Here is a 16038-nt window from a genome sequence, read left to right on the forward strand (position 1 = left end):
TTATCGAAAACCCGTTTTACACACACTTGTATAAGACGGCTTTTATATAGAAGGAACTAATGTGGGATATTTATAGATTCTTTGATTTATAATGTACGACTATTATTTATAAATTTAAAATTGATATATTATTTTATATTTTAATATGAGCATAAATATTTGAAATGGAAAACTAATTAAAAGAATTGAGTACGTCATGAAATGTGCATTTTAATGAAATATTATACCACAAAATTAATGATTTCAATTTATAAATTTTCTCAAATAATTTTAAAGATTTTTTTTGTCATGGAATTAATAATATCAGTTCATAAAAATTTTATACGAATTAAGTACGTGTTAAGTTTTTTTATACGAAACTAATAATATCAATTTATCGGGTTTTCAAATACGAATTTTAGATTTATACCATTTTTTTTCTATTTCAATTAAAATATTATTATTATTTAGTTAAAAAAATATTAAAGATTATAGCTTAATTAAAAGATAATAATTTGATAAAAATAGAGTTTTGTTTCCCTATTTAGCCAGATTTCTTTTGAAAGGAAGACTATTGAGAATTTTTATTCTCTTACTAGTAAGAAAGATTTGTATAATTGAATTTAGTTGGTTTATTTCATGTTAGTATGATATTTTTCCACATGAGACTTGGGGCTTTTTTGGCCTTATTTTTGTTAACTTAACTCATTTTGCTGAACGTAACTATATCTGCTAAAGTAAACTTTGCGAACTTAACTTATCTTTGTTGAACTTAACCTATTTTTGCTTAACTTTTCAAAACTTATTTTTCCTGAACTTAACTTAACTTATTTTTACCGAACTCGGCGGAGTGCACTATCTAAAACTCTAGGGTATTACAGAGTTTGCCTATTTTGCCTTCTTGTGACATGTTTTGTCATCAATCTACGAGCACCCACAATCTAGACTCTTTCAAAATCTCAATTATTCCAACTCTTCTTGAATTACTTAGATTTTTTTTCTTTAATCATTTTGTGACTTTGGTCAACTTAGTGTTAGACCCCGTGCACGAATTAACAATGACTTTCTTATACTCAATTTTTTTTTTTTTAAAGAAAAGCGATGTTCAGGTTAAATATACGATGATTATTGGGAATATACATTGAATTTTGGGGTTTATTTGTAAAAACACAAATACGTGGTGGTATTTGTAAAAAAATATAAATACAGGTTGATTATTTGTAATTTTTCCTTTTTTTTTTTATAATTAATCCCTCTTTAGATTAAAAAAAATGGTTATTTGACAAGAATAATCCAAACTATAGAGGCTATTCTTATAATAATCCCAACTTCAATTAATTTCATAATAAACATTCGGTAACCTGTTACCGGTTAATCAAGTGTAAAATGAATAAAAAAAGTTAAAACCATTAGACCTTGATCCTCATTCGTTCATCCTATTAAACTCCATCACCAACAAACTAACACTACCCAAAAGGCCAAAACCACTTGAAATACAAAGGGGAGAGGGTAACCCTAAAAGCAAGGATGAGAAGCGATAGCGATGAAGACGAGACGTTGTACTACCGTTATGCGACCCCATCAAATCCATCATTATCATCATCATCATCACACACCACCACCAACCACCACGCGCCACCACGAAACACCTTAGCCCCATCTAAATCCACCGTCTACGTCAGCAATCTTGACTTCAACCTCACAAATTCAGATCTCTTCACTATCTTCTCCACCTTCGGCAAGGTCGCCCGCGTCACCGTCCTCAAGGATCGATCTACGCGTCGCAGCCGCGGTGTTGCCTTCGTGTTATTCGTCTCTCGTAACGACGCCGTTTCCTCTGCCAAACAGATGAACGGGAAGCTCCTCAACGGCCGAACAATCACCGCATCGATCGCCGCAGATAACGGTCGCGCGGCTGAGTTTATTCGGCGGCGTGTGTATAAGGATAAGTCGAGGTGTTATGAGTGCGGCGAGGAGGGGCATTTGAGCTACGAGTGTCCCCGAAATCAGCTTGGAAAGAGGGACCCACCACCTGTCCCTAAAAAGGGGCGGAGGTTCGTGAAGGGATCTAATAACGTCAAAGATGCTGCTGGTGACGGCGATGGCGATGACGATGAGGATGAGGATACAAGTGTGTTTGATGAGGATAATTGGGCGTCTGTTGTTGATAATGGTGCTGATCAGAGATTGCTAATGAAAGATGACGAGGTTCAAGATAAGAATAGGAAAAGGAAGAAGATTAAGAAGGCCACTTATTTTAGCGATGAGAGTGGTGAGGATGATTAATTAATTAATTAATTAATTAATTGTTCACAAATTTGCTGGTTATTAGGTATATTGACAATTGGAATTCAACATTTTGTATTGATAATCGCCTTTCTGCCTGTTTTGATGTTCGAATTGCATTTGCTACTTGTCAATTAAAGCCTATAGTTACTGGTTACTTGAAGATTGAAATGTTGACGATTAGTGTGTTATTATTCACGAAATTGTTTGGTTCACATAGATTTTCAATTTGTAAATGGATTTTTCGTTTGATTTTTTTTTTCCAAAATTTCCGGGTTAAACCGTTGTTAATAATTCGTTATTTCGATTAGTTTAAATGGTTTTCATTTTGAATCGTTTGATATAATCGAATGCCTCGACACTATTGGAAAGAATCGAGTTGTTTGATTACATTAATTTGTCATTTGATTTGTATAGTTTGTCGATGTGATGGTTATCGATTTTGGGGAGATGTTGAGAGACTAAGTGAATGCTTATGAAAGGGTTAAAATTGGAAGTTTATTAAATATTGTCGACGATATTTAGTGATGTGTCGACGACGTTTAGCACCAACATTTTATATACCAAGTTTTAGTGATGGATTTTACCATTGTGAAGCCCAACCTCTTTTTTAGGATGGAGGGATTTTGAATGAAGGCCCATATTATACAACCGGTTGTATATACAACTTATTCAGTGTTGTTGAACTTTGTTACAAAATTGTCGAGCTCTATTAACAAAATTATCGAGTTATGATACAAAGTTGTTGAGCTTAACAAAATAATTATTAAGCTCAATAACTCCGTAAAATAGCTCAATTACCTGTAAAATAACTCAACGACTATGTGTGAGAGCTCGATAACTTTGACGCGGTTGTACATAGCTATTATACAACTAGTTGTAGGATAGTAATTGTGATTTTGAATGAAGGGCGTGAAAGAGGAAGATCTTTTGACGGAGAGATTCCTAGGGGAAGAAAGGGGATCAAATGTTTTTTTTTTTCTACTCATTTTCATTGCTCTTCTTGGTCTTTTGTCATAATTAAGAAGCTCCCCCTCGCTCAACCACCCCTTTAACACAAAATCAATGTAGCCTCCTCCTCTTACGCTACTTCTCTTTTGGTCTGCTCGTGATAATATAGGGAAGTGTCTTACTTCTAATTAACCCGAAACCACATTGAGATTTTAGTCAAATACAATCATGTATGTATAAATAAACTTTTTGATATTATTTGTCTTGCCTTTTAATAACTTGTTAGATTAATTTAATTAGTAGGTTAAGATGGTACATCATTACATCATTATCTTTTGCGGCTTTGCGGATGCAGAGTATATTACATTGGAACTTGGAAGTCAATGTTGATTCATCCACAAATAATACTTTCTAGATCGTTTTAAGTTAATCAATTATTTGTAACTTTGAATAGAATTTCAAAGCAACTTTGAATAGAATGTGAAAACCTAATTAAATAGCATATCTTAATATTGATTAAATAATTTAGGTTGTTTAAATATATTGATTAATTTAGATAGTTTCAAAAACTTGGAGACTAAAATAACTCATATATTGATTTATACTCCCTCCGTCACGGTTATTTATTGTCCTTTGGTTTTGGCACAAAGACCAAGAAAAGAGGAGATGACCAATTACTAAATGACAAGTGGAACAAATTGTGTGTGGAGGATCAAATTACTCAACAAGTTTGTGTGTGGAGGATCAAATTACTCAACAAGTTCATTCTTAAAATAGAAAGGACAACAAATGACTGAGACATCCCAAAATGGAAAATGACAACAAATGACCGGGACAGAGGGAGTAATATATTGATTTAAAATAACCATGTGATATGTGCTAATTAATTAAAACACGACGGTTAGATTAAAATAACTCATATCCTGACATGTACAGAAAATAAGTCATGTATGCGAAAGATAAGCATAGTTTTATCATGAAAGGTCTTTAATTTACTCATCTAGAAGGTGGCAGATTGCATTAGTGAATGAATGAGAAAAAGACATAAGGACATCGACTTGGTTGACTCTTGGGGCTTCGATTGCTTGGGTACCTAAATGACAAGTCAAAATTTTCATTTCTGCATAATTGCATATCAACGGAAGTACTTAAAATTACAAACACGAAAAAAATTGCAGAAAAAAACTCAGCAACATGCATCACTTCTTACACTTCTTTAGCCTACTTGTATGTTTAAATGTCATAATAATACATTCTAACACTCTGTCTGCTTGTCAGCCATTCTGTCCTGATCAAGAGCGGCTAGCCTTGTTGCAGTTCAAGAACAGTTTCCATATAAACTGTAAACGCGACTCTTCTAATACCTATGCAACTATCATACCGTATGAAAAGACAAAATCATGGGTAGGAGGTGAAAGTGCAAATTGCTGTTCATGGGATGGTGTTGAGTGCGACAGGATATCAGGTCATGTGATCGGTCTTAACCTCACAGCCAGTTGTCTTTCTGGTACTTTTCCTCCAAACAGCGCCATCTTTAACCTAGCCTATCTCAGAAAACTTATCCTTAGTTATAATAACTTCAATTATTCCCGAATCCCTTCTGAGGTCGAGCAACTTTCTAAGTTGCAAGTCCTTAGGCTTTTCAAGTCCAAATTTAGTGGGCAAATACCAGCAGAAATTTCAAATTTGTCCGAGCTCACTGCCCTAGAACTTGGAGAGGACTCGACGGAGACTCAATTGCTAAAACTTCAAAATCCTTCTCTTGAAAAATTAATTCAAAATTTCACTCATCTCGAAGAGCTCGATTTAAAAAATGTTGATGTGTCCTCCACAGTGCCACTTAATCTCCAAAACTTGACCACTTTAAAAGTAATTAGCATTGATAACTGTAATTTGCATGGTAAGCTTCCACCAAATCTATTTCACATGCCACATCTTGAGACCCTCAGATTGAGTTTCAATGGCGATATTGGTGGGTCTTTTCCCGAGTTTCCATGGCATAGTCCTCTCAAAGGGATTTTTCTATCGGGCACATCGTTGTCCGGAGAATTGCCTCCTTCAATTGGAAGACTTGCTCAACTGGAAAATCTTGAATTATCCCTTTGTCCAATATCAGGATCTATCCCATCTTCTCTAGGTAACCTGACAAAGCTCACACATTTGTACCTTGCTAATACTGATTTAACTGGCGTCGTCCCACCGTCTCTATCAAATCTAACAAATCTCGAAGCTCTATTTCTCATGTATGACAGTGTTGAGCCAGGCCAACTGATCTCGAATTTAGCCAAGCTACATAAATTGACCCAAGTTGGCCTCAATGGAATGACATTAAGAGCTGAGGTCCAACCTTTCGCCAACCTTACTCAGCTCCGTGAATTATATCTCAGTGACACTCATGTCGTGGGTTTACTTCCACAGTGGTTAGGAAATCTAACCCAATTAGAGATTCTGCAGCTAGGGGGAAATCAGTTTTTGGGTCAAATACCACAATGGTTTACACAGCTAACAAATCTACAAGGACTGGCATTGATTTACAGTAGTTTGTCTGCCAACTTTGAGACATTTTCCGGTTTAGAAAACCTCCGTTACCTGATTTTAGCAGGTACCAACCTAACGTTTCCCCCCACTTCACAGACCAATTCATCTCTTTCCAAGCTACGACTCTTGTGGCTTATGGGTTGCAACTTAACAGAATTCCCACTAGTCTTGCGACATCAACAGACACTAGAACATTTGCGGCTTGAGCAAAACCTTATCAAGGGTAGCATCCCACAATGGTTTGTGAACACAACTAAAGAAAGTCTCCTGAGTTTTCAGCTAGCTCATAATAATTTGACTGGTTTTGAACAACCAATGACAACCCTCCCATGGACTCGCTTGGAAATATTTGACATTAAGGGTAATAACTTCCAAGGAGAACTTCCTATTCCACCGGTGTCTATAAAGAGTTACGATGTCTCAAGCAATTTGTTTTCAGGAGTAATACCGAAAGCAATATGCATGGCTACATCTCTAATCAAGCTGGATTTGTCCAGCAACAACTTGAGCAGCCAGTTGATCCCTCATTGCATAGGAGATCAGCTTAGCAATTCATTACAAGTTTTGAACTTGAGAGGAAATAATTTCCATGGCAGTATCCCCACATCTTTCACATCGCACTGCAATGTAAAGATGATAAACCTGAGTGAAAATCAATTGGAAGGCAACCTGCCAAAGTCATTGGAGAATTGTACAAGGCTTGAGGTTCTCGATATAGGAAACAATCGTATAAATGATACTTTCCCATCATGGTTAGGAAGTCTCCCCAACTTACAGGTTTTGGTTCTGAGCCATAACAACTTTCATGGAAGCATATCTGATCAAGATTTAGGTTGTCGGTTTTGTAGTCTGCGTATCGTTGATCTATCACACAACTTTTACACTGGTGAACTACCATCGAGATATCTTCGAAATTGGACCAACATGATGGCTGTTAAGGAAGGACAATCTGATTCATATAGCACAAGGATTACTTTTGTAGTGGGGGCGGGTGAAGATGACGAAGGATCTGTATTTTTTGAGCAATTTGAATACTCGATCACGATAACAAGCAAAGGCAGTGAGAGACTTTACTCAAAGATACTTGAAGTCTTTAGAGTCATCGACTTCTCCAGCAATAACTTCACAGGCAAGATACCAGATGTCATTGGCGAACTCAAAGGGCTTCAAGCACTCAACTTATCCAACAACAATTTAGATGGCAGAATTCCGGCCTCAGTGGCTAACATGATAGATCTCGAGTCCTTGGACCTTTCTCGGAACATTCTCTACGGAGTAATTCCCCCAGCGTTGGCTCAATTAACATCTCTTGAGGTGTTTGATGTTTCCTATAATGACTTAGAAGGCCCCATACCACAAGGAAACCAGTTTGACACCTTCCTAAGTGGCTCTTATGTGGGAAACTCAAGACTATGTGGAAACCTAATATCTAAAAAATGTAACAATGCAGAAGTTCCGGAATCTAGGCCAATGACAAAGGAGGAGAGCAATGAACACTCCAGATTAGTTGACTGGGTAGTTAGATCATGTGGGTGTGTGAGCGGAATTATAATTGGCATTGTAATTGGGAAGCTGTACATTACTGACAAATACCATGAATGGTTCATGGTGACGTTTCAACAGAGGCCAAGGAGGAAAGTAAAGAGAGCAATGGAAAGCTCTACATTACTGACCAGTACCATATGAATGGTTGAGGCCAAGGAGGAAAGTGAAGAGAGCAATAAGACAGCAACGTCAAAGTTGAATATGCTTTTGTTTAAAGGCTTTAGTTATGTGTTAAGCAAGATGTCTCTCATATGTTACCTTTTATTTATCATGTTATCAAATAAAGTATACTTCTAGTGTATTATTTCCCTTATTCATCTCTTCGTAGTTTGTACTATATATCAAACCCAAAGTTTCTCCAAGTAACTTTTTTTTAGTCAATTTACAGCAACTTAAGGTCATATATACCATTCAAGGAAATAAAATTTCAAGGAAGTCTCTTAAGAGACTGTTTCACACTAAGATAATGTGCAACATAACATATATTATGAGAGCTCTCGAGTTAAGTTTATCGTGAGACCATCTTATATAAGAATTAGTGTACAATTTGTCATTCCACTTGGTCCAGTTACCCTCAGAGTTAATCCATGATATAAGCATATTACGATTATTCTCCAGTCAAAGAATTCAACTGATACAATTTCAGGCCAAACCAACAATCACATTTTTCTGTGCTAACCAGATAGAAATCATCAAGCAAACAAAAACTAATCCAATAGTAAATACGTTTCAATGCTCAATGTGCGGTAACATTAAACTTGGGCTTACCTGGAAAGGAAAACCCTTGTGCATAGCATTGGAGTTGGGAAGGATCACTTCAAGGAACCCAATTAAAATGCTAGTGAAGAAATTAAATGCTGGTTACTTGTCATAGTCAAATCTGTGTTCGATGAAACTTCATCAAGTGGTCAAGTTCTTTCAGACTGCTTTGCAACTGAAACCATTTGAATTGAACTAAACTGTAATAAATAACCAAAACAATTAAGTCTGAAAGAATGAGGCACAGCCATGATGAAATTCATCATCTAAAAAGACCGGCCCAAAGACAATGTCGTCTATTCATCTCATCTACACTCATTGAAGGTTAAAATAGCCATAAGGACTAAGGAGGTCTTCTTTCCCTTGTTCATCACTATGTGCATCAAATCTAATGTTTCTCCATGTATCATATTTCATAAATATCGTCCTCGAAAACAAAAATTCTTACTCCACAACATTACCCTTGTACACAAAACACAAATAGCTCATTTTCGAATGATCTAGAATGAAAATTGTGTTTAAAACTGCATCGAACAACTGCTACTCCATAATAAACAGAAGCGGGTTAGTGAACCATTTTGCTTTATTCTATAATGAACGAGAAATTTCTCACTCAAGTTGGCATCATTAGCCTCAAAATTAATCCATAATTCTCGGTAAAGACGTAATTAACAAATTTATGTAATCTAAAAACGCAATGAAAATTCACAATTTCCTGCGCTAATCAGACAGAAGAGAAATCATCAAGCACAAAAATACTAATTACACAGTAAAAAAAAAAAAAAAAAAAAATCATTACCAATTAACAGCTGAATGTTTCAAGTTCAAAACGAGAAATGGGGAAAAAATCGGGAGTACTGTTATTCGAAACAATGCAGAAACGGAAGGAGAAAGGAAATACCAGTCGAAGACGGAAAAATAAGCGATGAGAAAAACCCGAATGTAGTGCCGTGTATAAACCACTGCCTTGAAAACTATTTCTCCGGTACGACCGTGGTGGCGATCAGCTAGTGCCGGTAGTTCCCCAAGGTTAACACTACAGTCCCCACGCAGTTCCGCCCACTCGGAACTGTGAGACTTGGAACGAAGAAAATATCAGTACCCAGAATTTTATGAGAGAGCAGAGAAGACGAGAGAGAAGAGAGTTGAGTTTTTGTGTGATTTAGAAGCTGCTGAAGACTCGAATTTATAGCAAGCGGGGAAGCGATTCTGAGAGCCAAAACCGACTCTGAAGCTGTGCCTCAAATCCGAGTTAGTGGGAGAAAGACTCTCCCCACTAACAGTCAGGTTGACTGACTTATTCAACACAACTAACAACAAAAAAACAGCCCAATTCATAACTCGGCTCCGGCCCAAAAAGATAGGCACAGCCCGCCGCAGGCGATTGCCAAATCCCGAATCCCGAATCCCGAATCCCGAATCCCGAATCCCGAATCCCGAATCCGGGCCGGGCCCGGGCTCGGCACGCCTTGCGCGTGTCGAGTGATAAGCACCTCGCAAAGCTTCCACAAAAGCCTCCCATGACCCACTAGTGATATGGTAAGGAGGGTGGGTATATATAAACCCATAAAACTTCCTTTTCCTCACCAATGTGGGACAATTGGAAACACTCCAAAGGCAATAAAAGCCCCTATATTTCCAACAATCCCCCACTAGGGGCGCAGGAGAGACAGAGAAAGAAATTCTGGGTAAAGGAAGGATTGGATACTTAGGTATCAATATCTTTCGATTTGAATTGACACTTTAGTGAAATGAGGAAACAACTTACTTACAATGCGAGAGAATATCTTGCGATTTGAATTCTAGCCGAGCTTGATCGATACCCCCACAACACATATCATACCTTGATTAAGATCGTTAGCGAAAGTGCAACGCGCTCTTTTAGAGTAATGCGTTTAACTTGGTATTGGCAGACATGTTCACATGACTTCTCATAGTCTTGTGATCATCACACCTGCATAGGTGGCTCAAGTGCTTCTCAACAAAGACTTCTCACGTGAGTCATTAAGGACCTAAGTCCAACCTGGTGTATGATCCATCAAGTGCGTCTCAAAAGCACCACCATTAAGGCTATGAATCATACAACGCCATAGGAATAGAAGCTTTAGACTTAGTCAAGTCTCACTCTTGACCTAAGGACTTAAGCCCCATTCCCCTCGACGTATCAACGACTAGTCTCTAGCCTTGACCCTTTAGTAAAGGGATCGGCAAGATTGTTTTCGGACTTCACATAGTCCAAAGCAATCACTCCATTGTCTTGGAGTTGTCTAGCTGCAAAGACATGCCTTATTCGAATGTGTCTCTTCTTTGAATTAGACACTATTCTTTTGCAACACCAATAGCGACTGCGAGTCACGGTGTAGGGAGACCGGTGTTAGCCGTCCGCCCCATCTTGGTATATCGACTAAAGGTTTCTCAACCATTGACCTCTTGTCCGCCAACTCAAGAGCTATGAACTCGAGATTCCATGGTAGAGCGTGCAATACAAGTCTGTTTAGAAGACTTCCACGATATAGCACCTCCACCCATGGTAAAGACATAACCACTAGTAGAACAGATCTCATCGTTACACCGCAACCATTCGCATCACAATATCCCTCTAACACAACAGAAATTTACTATAATGCAAACATAAGTCTCTTTGTTCCTTTTAAGTACTTTAGTAAACGACGAAGAGCATTCCAGTGTTCATTACTAGGGTTATGTGTATAACGACTCGATCTACTAACGCATAAGCAATATCCGGTCGAGTACGAGTTCATTAAAAACATCACACTACCTAGGATTTTAGCATACTCTTCTTGGGAAACGCTCTTGCCCAAGTTTTTACACAAGTGTACACTAGGATCATAGGGTGTTCTAGCGAGCACATCATCAAAGCGGTTAAACTTTCTCAACACTTTTTCAACATAATGAGATTGACTTAGACAAATTCCATTGGGGTTTCGGATGACCTTAACTCCTAAGATAACATCGGACTTCTCCTAAGTCCTTCATCTCAAAATGTGATGACAAAAAATCTTTGGTTCTAATTATCACCTCTAAATTATTACCAAGTATTAACATGTCATCAACATAAAGGCATATAAGCACACAATCAGATTCTATTACTTTTGAATAAACACATGAATCGGAATTGTTAACCACATAGCCATTACTTATCAAAGTGTTGTTAAATTTCTCATACCATTGTTTAGGTGCTTGTTTGATCCATAGAGTGACTTGTTCGGTTTACACACTTTACTCTCTTGACCCTCAATCACAAAACCTTCAGGTTGAGACATATAGATCTCTTCCCTTAGTTCACCATTCAAAAAGGCGGTTTTAACATCCATCTGATGTATAACTAGGTTATGAATAGCAGCTAAGGCGACAAGAGTCCTAATAGTCGAAATTTTGGTCACAGGAGAGTAAGTATCAAAATAATCAATACCCTTCTTTTGTGTAAAGCCTCTAACTACAAGTCTAGCTTTGAACCTCTCTATTTGTACCGTCGGTCTCATTTTCTTTTTAAAGATCCATTTACTCGTAATGGGTTTACTACCTTTAGGTAAATCGATCGACTCCCAAGTACGATTTGACACAATAGAGTCAAGTTCACTTTTAATAGCATCTTTCCAAAAATTAGCATCAATGGATTTCATTGCCTCACTATAAGTTTTGGGTCATCTTCTATTAAAAAAGGCTGAAACAAACTCATCACTAGCACAAACAAGTGTATCCTAGTTCGGACAACATAGTTGTATCATAATCATCACCAAAGTTCTTTGGGCATCTAGGTCTTTTACTTCTTCTAGGTTCAACAGAAACATCAATAGAAGTGCTACTACTACTAGCATGTGAAGACAAATCATGAGATGCAACAGATAAACTAGGAGATGGTACAACGAGTTTTACGAAAGGGAAAAACATGCTCAAAGAATTCGGCATCTCTAGCCTCGGATATAGAACGGTCACTCAAAGACATAAATCTATAAGCAGAGCTATTTTGAGCATAACCTATAAACACACAATCATAGGTCTTAGGTCCAACGGTAGGTCTCCTAAAATCAGGTAAGCCCACTTTAGCCAAACACCCCCACACTCTAAGGTAACTTAGGTTAGGAGGATAGCCCTTCCAAATCTCATAGGGGGTCTTGTCAATTTTCTTATGAGGTACACGGTTAAGAATGTGACAAGCAGAAAGTATTGCTTCCCCCACATGTCGTCAGATAGGCCAGAACTTAAAAGCATAGCATTCATCATTTCTTTTAAGGTTCTATTTTTACGTTGAGCTACACCATTGGATTGGGGTAAATAAGGTGGACTAGTCTCATGTATTAAACCGTTTAAAGACAAAAGTCGGCTAGATAAGCGGATTTATACTCACCACCTCTATCGAGATCTTACCCTTTTAATTTTCTGTCAAGTTGGTTCTCAACTTCATTCTTAAAGTTTATAAAAGAGTGTTCAACTTCATCTTTAGTCTTAAGCAAATAGACACGGGTGTATCTAGAACAATCATCTATAAACGTAACATAATAATTCTTGCCACCTCTACTTGCAACATTTTTGAAGTCGGCTAGGTCGGTGTGAATTAACTCAAGAAGACTCGTGTTCCTAGTAGTCACAGGTTTACTAGGCTTCTTTGTAAACTTAGCCTCAACACAACTAGCACATTTAGAGAATTCTTGACTCGTCAAACTCGGAATTAAACTCATAGTTCTAAGTTTTTTAATATAATCCACATTCACATGACCTAACCTACCATGCCAAATATCAATAGACTCAAGCGATATAAGCGAAGAAGATGCAATATTATTAATAGCGAGAATCGAGTTCAATACAAAAAGACCCCGGAAAGATAACCCTTGCCCACAAATTCCCATTACGCGACATTACCACCTTGTCGGCCTCAAAAACAAGTTTCAAACCAGCTTTGTTTAATAAGGCACCAGACACAAGGTTTCGACGCAATGAGGGTACAAATAAAACATTGCTGAGAGCAAGTGTTTTCCCCGAGGTGAGTTTGAGAAAGATCTTGCCTTTGCCTGTGATCTTTGCAGATGAAGAATTACCCATGTAGACGCATTCCCCATCAGCAACTTCCTCGAACTCAGCAAATAAACCCCTATCAGCACAGAGGTGTCTCGAAGCTCCAGTATCCAAGACCCATTCAAGAACATTACCCACCGGATTAGCTTCCACAACCCATTTGCAATAACATCATCGATCACACAACATTGGCCTCAGCAGATTTCTTCTCGAGAACATTGGTAGGCTTTGTGACCGACTTTTCCGCACACATAGCGAGACAATAGGACCCTTAGCGACTTTTCGAATCTTAGGAACCGGTTTGGTATGCTTCCCTGGACCATTCTTCTTAGCAGGACCCTGGTTCTTACCCTGACCAACCTTGGCCTTACCCTTACCCTTATAATTCTCAGCATTAGACGGACCACGGACTCAACCAAATTAGCTTTAACAAAGACCAACGGCGAGAACGAGTCACAGATTGACTAGCGGGGAAGGTCTTTAAGGCGATTAGCCTCCTCGGTCCTCATATGTCCTATAAGTTCTTTAAGGGACGGGTCTTTCTTTTTGTGCTTAAGTTGGTTTCGTGTAATCGGACCAGGGAGGGAGGGAATTTCTCTAGCGAGAACATTAGCTACGAAAATATCATCAAGTTTCATGCCCTCATTCACAACATCAGCACATAAGTTTTCATAGACATGGACTTGATCCATGATAGATTTCCGTCGACCATCCGAAATCCCAACCATTTTCCCACAACATACTTCTTTTTCCCAAAGATCATCGTTACCCCCATACTTAGTTTCTAAAGACTCCCAAATAAACTTAGCAGACTTATTCACAACAAATAAGTCGAAAAGGGTGTTAGTCATATTATTCGAGAATATGCCACCTAGCGATTTTGTTATCTTTTACAAATTTCGCAATGTCCTCTTCATTAGACTTAACATCTTTTGCGGCGGGAGGGGTCGTCTCAACATCGTAGGGGTGATAGGTTTAGGCGGGTCATTAAGTAAAACATAATCAATTTCTAATCGCTCAAAATACATCAAAAGTTTCGGGACCAACGCTTATAATTGTGGACCGTCTAACGACTCCAATTTCGCCAATTCGGGAGCAATTTTCGACATAACGAGACATAGTTACAAAGAACTAAATAGTTTTCAAATTGTTATTCGAAACAATGCGAAACGGAAGGAGAAAGGAAATACCGATCGAAGACGGAAAAATAAGCGATGAGAAAAACCCGAATGTAGTGCCGTGTATAAACCACTGCCTTGAAAACTATTTCTCCGAACGACCGTGGTGGCGATCGGCTAGTGCCGGTAGTTCCCCAAGGTTAACACTACGGTCCCCACGCAGATTCCGCCCACTCGGGCGTGAGACTTGGAACGAAGAAAATATCGGTACCCGAATTTTATGAGAGAGCGAGAGAAGACGAGAGAGAAGAGAGTTGAGTTTTTGTGTGATTTAGAAGCTGCTGAAGACTCGAATTTATAGCAAGCCGGGAGCGATTACGGGAGCCAAAACCGGCTCTGGCGTGCCTCAAATCCGAGTTAGTGGGAGAAAGACTCTCCCCACTAATAAAGGTTGATCGACTTATTCAACACAACTAACAACAAAAAAACACCCAATTCATAACTCGGCTCCGGCCCAAAAAGATAGGCACCTGGACCCGCAGCGCATTGCCAAATCCCGAATCCGAATCCCGAATCCCGAATCCGGATCCGGGCCGGGCTCGAACACTGTGTATGTGCGCGTGTCGAGCCTGAATTAAGCACCTCGCAAAGCTTCCACAAAAGCCTCCCATGACCCACTAGTGATATGGTAAGGAGGGTGGGTATATATAAACCCATAAAACTTCCTTTTCCTCACCAATGTGGGACAATTGGAAACACTCCAAAGGCAATAAAAGCCCCTATATTTCCAACAAGTACCTGAGAAATTGACTCGTCGGTCGCTAATCATCTTTAATTTTTTTCTAATTTGATGGAAACCATTGCCCAGATGAGATAATGCACGTCAATTGGACTTCAGAACCCTAATTAATCGTCATAAGTTGCGCGGAGAAATTGATTTGGGGGAAAATTCCCAACTATATCGGCGGGAAAAATAATCATAGACCTCAGCAGGAAAAATAAATAAAAAATTGAGAAAGCGGCTACAGAAAACCGGTTTACACGCAGTCTCGCCACTCTCATGTAAGACGGCTTTATAAAACACTTTTTCTTTTTGACGCCCGAAAATTACTAATGTCGCCCGTATAAAGTACAAAATTACCCTTCTTCAATGAACACCCTTACGAAACTATCCTTTTATCATTAACATCCTAATCCTGACCCTTATCAACCATAATGATTCACTGCACTCACCTGAATTCTCAATTTAACATTCCCTTAAACATTTGACAGCGGCGACGGTGACTACGACGACGACGACAACACCAACATCAATTAATTACTCTCTTTAATTTTCAGTTCCTCTACTTGAATTGTTATAATTATGTATAGAATCAGACAATTAATTACTCTCTTTAATTGTCTGTCTCATTGTAGACGGTCATTATCTCTCACAAAATGAAATGTAAGTGGAGATATCTATTTTCCACCCATTTATACTGTCTACTTACATATTTTGTTTTTTTTTTTGGTGCAAATGAGGGGCAAGCCCCGAAACTTAATTGTTAGCTATTACACGGGAAAAAGCAGCCCCGAAAATATCCTCCCGTAGGATTGTACGTAAATCATAAAAAGGAGTATCTAAAATCATAGGGATAGTACTAGAGGAAATTCCTCTATTAGCTAGTAAATCTGCAGCTCTGTTTGCCTCTCTATAGGTATGCTCTAGTTTGACCATCCATTGAGTATCTCTGATTAAGTCCCTGCATCTTTTGACTATGAACTTCAGACCATTATTCACCAGCTGCTCTTCATTAATAATACTAACACAAGGGGAATTATCCATATG

General features: G+C 38.3%; 2 protein-coding genes across 2 annotated transcripts; both read left to right on the forward strand.

Annotated features, from left to right (window-relative positions):
- Positions 1-1208: 1208 nt before the first annotated feature.
- On the forward strand, positions 1209-2428 carry LOC141653017 (U11/U12 small nuclear ribonucleoprotein 31 kDa protein-like). The gene has a single exon (XM_074460662.1). The coding sequence runs from the start codon at positions 1507-1509 to the stop codon at positions 2263-2265; it is 759 nt and encodes a 252-aa protein (XP_074316763.1). The 5' UTR covers positions 1209-1506; the 3' UTR covers positions 2266-2428.
- A 1982-nt stretch (positions 2429-4410) lies between these two features.
- Positions 4411-7503, forward strand: LOC141651097 (receptor-like protein 6). Its single transcript, XM_074458823.1, has one exon. The coding sequence runs from the start codon at positions 4411-4413 to the stop codon at positions 7438-7440; it is 3030 nt and encodes a 1009-aa protein (XP_074314924.1). The 3' UTR covers positions 7441-7503.
- Positions 7504-16038: the final 8535 nt, after the last annotated feature.

This window comes from Silene latifolia, chromosome 4, assembly GCF_048544455.1.
Source record: "Silene latifolia isolate original U9 population chromosome 4, ASM4854445v1, whole genome shotgun sequence".
Lineage (NCBI taxonomy): Eukaryota > Viridiplantae > Streptophyta > Magnoliopsida > Caryophyllales > Caryophyllaceae > Silene > Silene latifolia.

What these genes read in the sequence shown, in the direction of transcription:
- LOC141651097 (XM_074458823.1), top strand. Translation starts at nt 4,411, where the DNA reads ATGCATCACTTCTTACACTTCTTTAGCCTACTTGTATGTTTAAATGTC.
- LOC141653017 (XM_074460662.1), top strand. Translation starts at nt 1,507, where the DNA reads ATGAGAAGCGATAGCGATGAAGACGAGACGTTGTACTACCGTTATGCG.